The following is a 12,048-nucleotide window of genomic DNA, read 5'->3' as shown; positions in this document are numbered from 1 at the left end:
TAAGTAACATAACTACTGAAGTTATCTTTACTGTCAATGAGTAAAAGAGTAATTAAAAGCTTTCCATAACACAGACACAGTGTGATGAGGAATATTTTTGCAACACTTGTAAAATCAGCATTCAAAGAGGAACAATAATAGCAAATATACTTAACTCATGAAGGAAAAACATTCCATCCAGTTGTTGGGGTATCTGAATTTGGGAGACTATTTTTGTAGTCACCTTAGATTTGGATAATTTCCACGGTAAACTAGGCACCATGGACTGTGTCTCAAGTACTTAGCGGATGAAAGGTTGTATCTGCAGGATTCAGTTAACACAGAACTGCTAAGGACTAAAGCGGAGGACACAGCAGGAGATACCATTCATTCCACTTTGGTATAAAATTCCAAAATAGTTTGCTGTAATTAACAATGAATTTCTACACTTAGAATTGGTAAAGCAAACTGAAAAGGATTATGGGGCTGCTGCTAGGTAACCTTATCATACAAATAAGATGACTTCATATTTAATTCTCAACCTTTGGGATATCTATATACTGCAAAGGCTTAGATGCATTTATACATTATGCGACTATGTATCACGCACTGTACACACGTACAGATACTGCTATGTGCTCGACCATAATAAAAGGCAAAACTCAAGAGTCCAAGTCATCTACATAAAACCCGTAAGACGGCATGCTTATTAGAGCAATACAGCTCAAGAGACATGAGATGGAAAAAGAGAATCTGTGTTCTGTCTTGAAGTCACTGCTATTATTTGTTGCAGTTACACAAATGGCCATGTTATCACAGAACCACTATTATCTGTGAAAAAGGATATAATGCAGTATAGGCTGTATGTGGAAGGTATGCAAAAACTGTGTTTTCACCTACTGTATGGATCAAGATGAAGATTTTTTTTTTCTCATTATTTTTAATAGAAAGATGAAGGCAAATCAAGTGTTGTTGAAACATACTCTGTACAATTGCACTAAATTTAAAAGAGTGGCATTAAATGCAAGGTCTTCAAGTCTGTGCAGAAGTTTGTGAGGTTGAAGCCAAGTCAGCACAGAACTGTAAACACAATATTTTAGAGTACTTTCCTTCAGTCAGCTATTCTTTCACTGAGAAAGTTCTAAGCCTGGAAATTTTGCTGAACTAGGGGGAAAAAAAGCAAACAGATAAATGGAGAAGGTTCTTAATTTCACTCGTCTTGGGATGGGGAAAAAGAGCAGTAGAAGACATGCAGTGTTACTGTGCAACACAAAAGCTCATCAATACAAAGACATTTTTGATTTATTGTGATGGTACCACAATCCCTCTTATCAGACCTGACTTTTCTGACAAGGCTTTTGTTCCCAGCAGATAGCATACTTCAGGTCTCTAATACCTTTTAAAATACAACTCAGCAGGTAGCAATAAATAAAAATGATGACTTTACTTAATTGTGAGTTAGGCAAGGAAATCTTTGCTGTCACTTTTAAATTTTAATGTGATACTTCTGTCACTATGGATACAAAAACTCCAACCTGAAACTCTCTCTCATATCAGAGATAAATATCCAGTACTTCCAGTGTTTTAAGGGAGGAGTTGTCTAGGTATAAATCATTCTGAAGAACAAAGCACTGTCACTAGTTCTTTCCATGTTTGCCTTGTGAGTGACAATTTGCATCATGATGCTTAATGAAATACTTTAAACCTGTAACCTGAATGTTAGCTTTCCTTTAAGTTTGCAGCAAGAGAATTCATTCTAACCTAAGCATGAATTATAGTCTCCAAGGATTCTGTTGGAGTTCAAACTGATTACAAGTAGATCACACAAACATTCACAACAGCAATGGGTATATTGTTCTATTTATAGCCAAGAACTCCCAAGTGACACTGGTGTTAAAGCCAGCCACAGTACGGTATAACAAAAGTACCATTGAAACCCTTACTAGAAAGATACAACGTAGAAGTACCCCCTAAGATTCCCCCCCCCCCATCAGTTTTAAATTAAGGCCTCAGCAATGTAGCCCATGAGATAAGGCCAGTCTTTTATATTCACAACTCGTAAGTTCTCTTTTGATAGCTGATTCCAGAATATCCGGGTTCTCGTTTTCGCTCTGTTCACATTGTGTCACTGGTGTACGTCAGGAGATTGGCGGCCAGAGTCATTTGGCAGAGGTAACTCCATGGGTGTTACCCTCCTAGGCAGATTTGCTTCTCAGTTAGCATTTTGTAGGTTTTCTTTTTCCTTTCCACCCCCCCCCCCCCCCCCCCCCCCAATAAAAATGAAACAAACAAAAAAAAAACAAAACAAGATGGGATGTTTTTCGGGTAAAAGCAATCTGTTGCTGCTGTTCAGTCATCAATCTTCACAGGAAGTGAATCTGAGGTCCCAGGAGAAAGGGACTGGGAGGGAATCCATATAGAGGCTTCCTCACCTCTTGTTACTTTCTCCCATTGGTTGAGATTGTCCCTGGAAATGCAAAAAAAGTCAAAAAGGTAAAGTACTATTCATAAGTTCACTGGGATTTCTTCCTAACAATACTGTCTGCTGTACTATACTTTGAGATGTAGCTTCATGCTGTATATAAGTGCCTGTATTTCATCAGACTTTTACCATCTTTACATTACTTCATCCTTTATCTTCAGTTATCCCATTACTGTAATTCTGTGTGGCTCATATACACGTTGACCATATATAAGCCCACAGCATACCTTCCCCAGAACAAGCCCTGGAGCTAGAGGCTAGCCCCTGCTTCCATCACAAATTTCTAGCCCTCATGACTGCAGAGGAAACCCAGCTGTGATCCAACAGACATACGCCTGCAGAGACTCTGAAACAGCAGTCTGGAGACAAGCAGCCTTCATCACTTCAGATTTCAGGGATTTTACAACAGCATACTTTGGCCCTTTTCAAAACCACTACAGAGATCAGGACTTTTGCCAGGAAACTTCCTTCACTGGAAACCACAGAAGTGCATTAAGCTTTCAAACCCCTGCACATGGACTGCCTGACAGATTATAAAATTTTGCATGCCAACATCATAGTATCAACTTTAAGTTACTAATGTGTGATCATATTATTAATCTACTACATTTACAGAGTGACCCCTCCTCTAGACAGAAATATTTTTTCACTCTCTCACAGCCTGGCCAACCCTCAGGTCTAAATCTTGGTTCACAAGCCATAAAATAATGAGAAATTAAGCTGGTAATGTTCTAATGATCTGAAGGGAGTACAGACCCATAATCTTATTTGCTGTACACTAGTACCACTCCAGTGACTTGGAAGTCTATGTTGATGACATCCAATAGCGAACCATACCTGCAACCTACAGCCAAATCCAGCATTTGGTCTTTGAATACACAGAGAAAGAGGACAACCTCAACTGTTTCCATCTCATACTATCAGATACCTAGTTACTAAAACAACAGTTCTTAGATGTCTTCAGTAAACAAACTGGATGGTAAAAATATCAAGATCTCGCATGCCGTGTGTCATATTATCGTATTAGATCGGAATTTATGCGGCAGAGCTCTTCCAATTTTTATGTCACAGCTTTGCCGAAAGAGTTGATAAAAGAGCACTTAATGAGCTGAAAGCACAGAGAACAGGTAAGAAGAGAAAATGCTGCATTTTCTGGGGATGGGGGAAGGCAGGATCTGAAGGAGTCTACCAAAGAAAGCTGGTGCCATCTAGGGGAACACCTACACCATTTTCTGCACGCAGAGGGAAACCTGCCTGCCCCTGGACAACTGGAACTCATGAAGCCACTGCTAATACGGCACTGAATCTTAGTGAATACAATCAAGCACTACAGATCAGAAAAATGCAACCATCACTATTTCTAGGTCCTTTTCCTAAAACTGGGAAACTAATGAGGAGAACTGTAGCCAAAATATTTTTAAATTATATCAATTTCAGCAAGAATTGAGAGACCTGAAATCAAATGGAAAAGCATTTAAAATTATTTGGTCTGAAATAAAGGAAAAATATAAATCACTTCACCTCATCTTCAAAATAAACATGCTATCATAGATTTGCCACTTTGGTAGGCTACCGAGTACATAGCCTACAAAGCACACACAGGACTTACTCTGAGCACTGTAACACAGGTGCCTGGTAGTTTTCATCTACACAGAATGCGCAAGGTATTCAGAAATCTTCTAAGTAAGGAAATAAATACAGCGTAGACAAGAGAGTATTTAAAAATGTGGAATAAATTACTGGATAAGAAAATCTGCTAAATTCTTACCTGCTACCTTACCTCAGGGAAATCAGTGACTGATATCTTTCCCCTGCCCCCTCCCCAAAAAGATATAGATAATACGATTCATTTGCCTTTGTGTTCCCAATGAAGCCTGGCTCCTAAGTGTCTGGAATAAATGCTCATAGGCTCTCAAAATGAAAACCTTGATGCTGACATGCTGTCTTGACTGCTTTTTCTGCTATTCTTTGCAGCTGGTGTCTGTGTTCCAAACAACTCAAGGACACGGCAGCTTAAACACTGCATTGCAAGAACCAGCACTGCTGGTGAAGGGGTGATACAAGGAGGAATGCGGCTGTATTCCTCTCATCACATTGAATAACATTTAACCCTCAAAAAAAAAAAAAAAAAAAAAAAAAGGAAAAGTGTAGTGCAAAATCAGCTATTTGAAACACTGTGGAGTAACCTACACCCTGAAATAACATACATTTTAGTAACTGAAGAGTTGAAGTTACATTTGTGTTCTCGGTTTCCTAGTCTGCATCTCCAGGTCTTAACTCTCAATACTCCCTCCTCTGTGCCCTCAGGCAGAGAGCAATTTCAAGGCTAAGCTAAAACTATCAAAATGCTCAGAGGACCTTATGGCAGGGTGTGGATTTTTAGGAAGCTCTTTAGTCTCACGGAGACCTCACATTCCATCCACACATGTATACCCCATTTCTGCATCAGTGCAATCTAAATTAAGGAATGCACAAGGGCAGGGTGGGGACCTGTGTTTGTACAGAGCCGTGCCCAGTCTGGAGATTATGCCAGCGTAGCTTTCAGAAGTATCAGTATTATAACTAGAATTCCAAACAATAAAGAATTTCTAGAATAGAAGATGTTTATATAATCTCTGCCAGGAGTCCAACTGCTATTACCTCAGACATCACACTCTTTGCAGAGAAACCCACTCTTGAAGAGGTGTTCACGCTTGATCTTCAGAAGCACAGCTTCTTTCATCTAGAGCACATATGTATGTGGGTGCTTAATACTCTACAATTCAACTTTACATCTCTTCATCTGAGTACCCAATGATGGACCATCAAGTATTACAGGCCACTTTTGAAAATAAGCCTCATTTGGATGTGTGGCTAGAAAAAAAAAAGATATGGGTCTTCCCAGAACCCTGCTCCTGAAAAGATGCTGTGCAGTCTTAAGCACTCAACCTAGCCTCTCTAAGCCTCAGTTTCCATTAAGTGGAATAACAATGCTAACTTCTTACCAAAGATGTTGGCAGGCTTATGCAAATATTTCTACAGTAAATACAAATGTATTTTTAAGACTCCCATTTGATTGTGCTAGTAACAGAACTTTCCTGACATCCAGCACTGAGGTTACTTTATTAATCATACAGACTCTGTGAGACATTCTCATGTTAAAAGCATACAGACACTGATTCGGGGGTAAAAGTACACCTAGATGTTGACAAATACATAATACAGAGAAACCAAAATTTTCACCTATATAAAGCAGTTTGACAAGACTTGTTAGCTTGAGTAGAAACAAGTAACTGGAAACATTAGTGATAAGCGTTTCTGGATTTCTAATGGTGGGTATTATAGGTGATGCCATTTAGTCCATGTAAGCAGTATAAAACTCTTTCTGATTGAAAACATGGTTATGCAAAGCACAATCTATGTTCCAGTTACATGGATCAAATAATCGTCCATTTAGCTTTCAGCCATCAATACAGCTGAAGCAACATGCCTTCAAGCAAGAAAGAAGAAAAAGAAGTTAGAAAACTTCCAAGATCCCTGACTACCTCACAGTAAAGTCAAATGACTTTGTAAAGACTGAAAGGATTTACCTTTCCTGCCTGACCAACCTAATGGCCTTCTGTGATGCAGTGGATGAGGGAAGAGCTACAGATATCATCTACCTGGACTTCTGTAAGGCCTTGGACATGGTCCCCCACAACATCCTTCTCTCTAAATTGGAGAGATACGGATGCAATGGGTGGACTGTTTGGTGGATGAGGAATTGGTTGGATGGTCACATCAAGAGGGTAGCGGTCAATTGCTCAATGTCCAGACGGAGGTCAGTGACAAGTGCTGTCCCTCACGGATCCATCCTTATTGGGACCAGTACTGTTTAATATCTTCATCAATGACACAGCGGGATCAAGCGCACCTTCAGCAAGTTCGCAGAAAACACCAAGCTGAGTGGTGTGGTTGACATGCCTGAGGGATGGGATGCCATCCAGAGAGACCTGGACAAGCTCAAGACATGGGCCTATGTGAACCTCATGAGGTTCAATAAGATCAAATGCAACGTCCTGCACCTGGGTTGAGGCAGCCCCTGGTATCAATACAGGCTGGGGGATGAAGGGATTCAGTGCAGCCCTGAGAAGGACTTGGGAGTACTGGTGGGTGAAAAGCTGGAAATGAGCTGCCAATGTGCACTCGCAGCCCAAAACGCCAACCATATCCTGGACTGCATCAAAAGAAGCACGGCCAACAGGTCAAGGGAGGTGATTCTGCCCCTCTACTTTGCTCTGATGAAAGCATACTGCGTCCAGCTCTGGAGCCCCCAACATAAGAAGGACATGGACCAGTTGGAGTGAGTCCAGACAGGGACATAAAAATCTTCAGAGGGCTGGAGGACCTCTCCTGTGAAGAAAGGCTGAGAGAGTTAGGGTTGTTCAGCCTGGAAAACAGAAGGCTCTGGGGAGTCCTTATTGTGACATTCCAGTACTTAAAGGAGGTCTATAAGAAAAACGGGGACAGACTTTTTAACAGGGACTTTGGACTTTGATACCACTATGATAGCAACACACACCATGGCATTTTGAAACTAGAGAAGAGTTTAACACTATACTGTAACTGATGGAACCACTAAAATATGCACTTATGAATACTTCCACATTACTCAATTTAGAATAACAGATTACTGCCTGTTATTTACCAGATACTGTTACTTTCATGGCTTCTAAATACAAAAGACACTACTACAAGGATCACCTAGCCTGACTGTCTGGAAAAGGCCTTGGCAATTTCATCACAGTAACTGTGCCTCAGACCTGTATCCCTTTTCCTAGCATCTCTCTTTTTAAAAGTATATCTAACCTTTAAGATCTTTTATTTCCTGCTTTTTAATAAAAGTGTTCTGACATGAAATAAAACCACATTCCAAACCCACATTTTTTAATGAAACAAAATTCTAGCCAATCTTAGTTGTGAGAACCATGTGGAAGTAAAAAGGACACAGAGGGAAACTGCACTGAACCGGCCTAGACAGGGATACATAAGCACTGAACCTGTTTCTCTTTAAATGTTCTTGGCGTCAAACAAATTTTAATCATCTATGTCTGTAGATTTGCACTGGATAGTCACAGCCAGTAGTTACTGCCTCTGGGTTTCTGCATAGATTAACGCAAAAAGTGCATCTCTGTTTATCTGCATGCAAATTCTAAAAGTCAAAGTCTGTATTTCCAGACAAACTTGCAAAGCATGTTTGCTCTTTCTTTAATGAAGCTACACGCTATACACAAACTTGCAGACTTACTCACCTGCATGCTCGGAGTAGTGGCCCAGTTGGAGGAAAGATCTGTGCGAGTGTGGTGTAACACGGGATGGCCACAGCATTGTAGAACCCAATCTATGAAAAACAGCAATTAAAAAAAATTAGTTAAATGTTGCCAAACTACACCACTTGAAAGCTAATAGCCAACTACCTCAAAGCTGTTGACTACTTAATTATTACTTATGTTAGTACTTCATACTTATGCATCTTACCTTAATATTTGAATATTTTAAAATGAAGCACTAACAATGAAGTCTCTGGCAACTACAAGCTGCTTACATGCCTCTCTCTTATCACTAATATGACTGCTTCAGATAGGATTTTCTACAGAACCTTTTATTATTCAATTGCTTCAACTGATTTGCTCAGGATCCGTCTGGCGCTTTCATGTCAGTAGTGGCAGGAATTAGGTGCAGATGGCAGAGCCATTTCTCCAAACATTATTCTCGTGATGAAATATATATTTTTTTTTTTTTTTAAAAAAAGGACAGTTGCGCAGCATTGCCAAAATATGGTCGGATTCTGGATTTTTCTTATATCCTCCAGAGTATGTATTCCATGTCTCAATTTACTTGAGATGCTAGGGGCTTTGCACCTCTAGAAAGTTTCTAAAAGGTGTGCACTGTGATCAGTAATTGGTTTTCAATTTCTTTTCATGTATGTGATTCATGGATATATTTTTACCATTATCATATAAATCTATTTAGAGAAGATCAAATGAGCACCTTTTTAATGATACCTGATTCATACAGTCTTAGGGGCCTGTGACAGCTATCATGTCACAACTGAATTGTCATGACACAAGGGAATTTTTAGAAAATGCTACTTATATATTAGCAAGGATGACAGCTTAAATTCAGATCCATTATAACATCACTCATTTATCCCAGACTCTCATGATAGTTACAGCAGTGCACTATGATCCCTTTCTTCAGGCAGAGTTTTTAAATGCCTTTTAGTGAAACACCATGTATTGTACTGCGACCAAAGCATTTGATAATGTCTCTTTTTAACAGTCTAAACATTGGCCCTTATTCAGAAGTCAGAGAGTAACTCTTGTCCTCACCTCCATCAGTATAGAGATTCCTCCCAAACTGCTATGTAACCAAGTCCATTCTGTACTTTTAAAAAAAAAAAAAAAAAAAAAAAAAAAAAAGATACACTTTCTGACCTGAGAATCCAACAGTCTGAGTTGAAGTAGACATGAAGTAACCGACAGAAACAAACTGCAGCTGGTCAGAAAGCAAGGCTGCACACAGACAGGATGTCTGTTCCTCAACAAAAAGTCTGCCGTTTTGCATAGTGCATAGTTTTCTTCCTATGTGTTTTTTCTTGTCAGGTTTTTTTTTTGTTTGTTTCTTTGCTTAAGGGGGACTATATTTAATTTCACTAGAAAATAGCAGATTAATCCATAGGTATCAAAAATTAAAATGGGACCTTCGGTAGTCACAGTGCAGACCTTCTGGCTGAATGAGAAAAGCGTTGCCATCACAAAACATAAAAGATTTCAACCAAACTAAGTTCATCTGCAACATATTCTGAACAACCTTCTCTTTGGAAGCCTGGCCTTTAAAATAAAATGTGTCCTTCAAAGCCCTGGAAGTTTTTAAGTTAAACTGCACATCAATCAAGGAAGAATATCCCTAAAAGGCTCAATGGATTCAGGTTTTGAATAAAGGCAAGCTAATTAAATAAATTTATTTGTGAGTTTCCATTTCAGACCAGAGTAAACTCATACAAATCCCTGTTGTAAAAGGTTTAGATCATCTGAATAAATTATTCCAGATTGATTTTTATGTTGCTGTAGCTAGACAGAAAGCCTAGAGTTCACTCAGGTACGAGCAAACTACTGAAGTCACCACAGGAAGGGCACTGTACGTATATCGCAAGATGCATAACCAAGAGGAACCAGAAAGTATCTTTTGTTTCTGAAGAAATTGTTCCTATCTCTCCAACTGTGCATCCTGAACAAGTTGTATCTTTAATGTTCTAATAGAAGTAAGAAATCATCCTTAACATTTTAACCCTTGAACACACTTTTTATTTTCAACTTGAAAACTATATTTCTGGGATAAGCTTTGAATGGCTGAAGCACACGAACTGTTCCTTCTCTCTCCAATTATTACTCAGGCTGGCTTGACTTGCTTATTAAAAGGGCTTTCAGGTCACTGCATAGTTTTGGTATTTCTATTTTCTTCACAGGTTCCAAAAGGAGGGGCAGAAAAGAGGGTGATGGAATCCTTGCTGAGTCAGGAACAAATCCTCCGTGCAAGCTCCACAGTAGGGAGACACCAAACTCAGAGACCTGACACGAGTTGTGCTGCAAGGAGACTGACTGATCCAGCCACTCAAGTGAGACGAAGAGCCAAGTACAAGCTATTCTTATCAAAGATGAGAACTTGAAGCAGAAGTAGTTTTTTTTCAGAGACTACATGTTTATACAAATCCTCATTTCCTAACCATCATTGTAATTTAAATAAGGTATTAATGCTTTAATTAGAATTCACATAAAAATACCCATTAAGGCTTTTTGTTAGGGCCCAAGGAAATGGATGATAATGCTTTACTAAATTCTTCAGTCTCTACATAAATATAGGAATGGTTACTTTCACAAAATTATGTATGTCCTAGATCTCATATTTTGCTGTAAAGTTGTTGTAAGATACAGCAGTTACAACTATATTATGGAAGTTGGGTTTTAACCTCCTATTTTGCTTAATATTTTACTGTTATACTATTAAGAAGCATGAAACAGAGCACAAAGTAAAAAAGAATCTGATGAATACAGTACCTGGAACAATACTTACTGCATTTTAAAGAGGAAAAAAAAAAAGCTTATTTCTTAGATCTGTGCTTTCACTCTATTAACAATTATTTCACAAATGCCAACACAACTACATAATATAATACTGTGTACTGTTCAAGATGTTCCGAGATAACTAATGTAGTGTGTGGAAAAAAAAAAACAAATGCAGAAAAATTATTCTTCTCTTTTTAGGCTTATACTAAATACACAAATATAGTAAATTAACTGCTAATTCCTTACCATAATAAGGGGCATAGTTTTCATGGTAAAAAATGATAAAGCATATGGAGTAAAGTGTCAGAATATAAAAAATTCCAGTCTTGCTTATCAAGTAATTAATCTACAGTGACTTTGTGATACTTTGTAATTTCTAATTTATTTTAAATATTATTATTCATTTCAGAGTTTGTGAACTGCTTTGTGAGTGCTAACTACCAACAATTAAAGCATCAGAGGCAACTGAAATAAAAAAAAAAATCCTTATAGATATACATATAGAATGGACAACGGACAATTTAAGTTTATTTCTCTCTGCTCAGATAATGAAAAGACAAGCCACCTTTTTCATTTACTCAAAAAAGTTTGTTCAAAGACCTAATTTCGCTCAAATTTATGTTTAAGAAATACCAATTTTCCTTATGGAAAGCATAAAAAAAAGCAGCCATTTCTGCACAGGAAAATCAGTACCCAAAGACTTTGAAAAAGAGACAATTACGGCTCTTAGAAATACACCCTTCATTGCTTATCCTCAAGAAATTAACTTTTTTTTTTTTCTTCTTCTTTTAGGAATGTCAAAAAGCAGTAGTTGTAGTTATCCAGAATCTAATGAAGAAGTATTGGTCTAAAACTACTAATATTTTGAAATCTGGACTTGAATATTTTAACTAGGACAGGCGATGAAGTTCATTTTGCATACAGGATAAAACAGTGAAACCTTTTAGCTAAGGGCTGAAGCAACCACTTACTAAGCTGAAAAAGTGTTATTGACACTTCTCAAAATGGTAAGCGATTGTGGTTTTAGCTACAAGTACGAAGCATAAAACAGGTGACAACAGCAAAGAGCACCTTGTTATTTAAGTAAACATTTGAAAATAAGTTTTCCACTGCTACTTAAAATTAACCCAGCTTTGCATGCAGAAGACAGAACTCAGCAGCCCACGTGCTCTAACATCAAATGCAATATTTGCTAATATATAAAATCTTTTTTCCACACATGTTTTATTAATACTATAAACATGTATCATTTTACTGAGAGAGTTCATACCTGACCCTGAGGGACTTCATCTTTCTTGTCTCTGTCCATCATAGGAATAGGTTGAATACCCGTTTTCTTCATTTCATCACCCTGTAGAAAACAGAGAGAGAGATTGGGGCGGGAGGGAAATCAAGACTACTGAGATCTGAATTAATTTCTATCTTCTATTGTATGTCAACCTAAAAATTTGGAATTTAAAATAGAGTGGTATATGTTAAAGCAATCTCAGAAAACTGCCTAAG

The 12,048-nt window shown here is 38.1% G+C and overlaps 1 protein-coding gene across 1 annotated transcript in view; it reads right to left on the bottom strand.

Moving 5' to 3' along the window:
• Positions 1-391: 391 nt before the first annotated feature.
• PDE10A (phosphodiesterase 10A) overlaps positions 392-12,048 on the bottom strand; it is a 187,448-nt gene continuing 175,791 nt past the window's right edge. The window contains exons 20-22 of the mRNA XM_086743459.1: positions 11,816-11,896; positions 7,732-7,820; positions 392-2,446 (exon numbers count right to left, since the gene is read on the bottom strand). Of these exons, the coding sequence (XP_086599585.1) occupies positions 2,329-2,446; positions 7,732-7,820; positions 11,816-11,896 (288 nt within the window). The 3' untranslated portion in view covers positions 392-2,328. The remainder of the gene's footprint in view (positions 2,447-7,731; positions 7,821-11,815; positions 11,897-12,048) is intronic.

This window comes from Chlamydotis macqueenii, chromosome 3 (assembly GCF_036417535.1).
Source record: "Chlamydotis macqueenii isolate bChlMac1 chromosome 3, bChlMac1.mat, whole genome shotgun sequence".
Lineage (NCBI taxonomy): Eukaryota > Metazoa > Chordata > Aves > Otidiformes > Otididae > Chlamydotis > Chlamydotis macqueenii.
The sequence above is the reverse complement of the archived record's forward strand: the minus strand, read 5'-3'. Positions and strand labels throughout refer to the sequence as shown.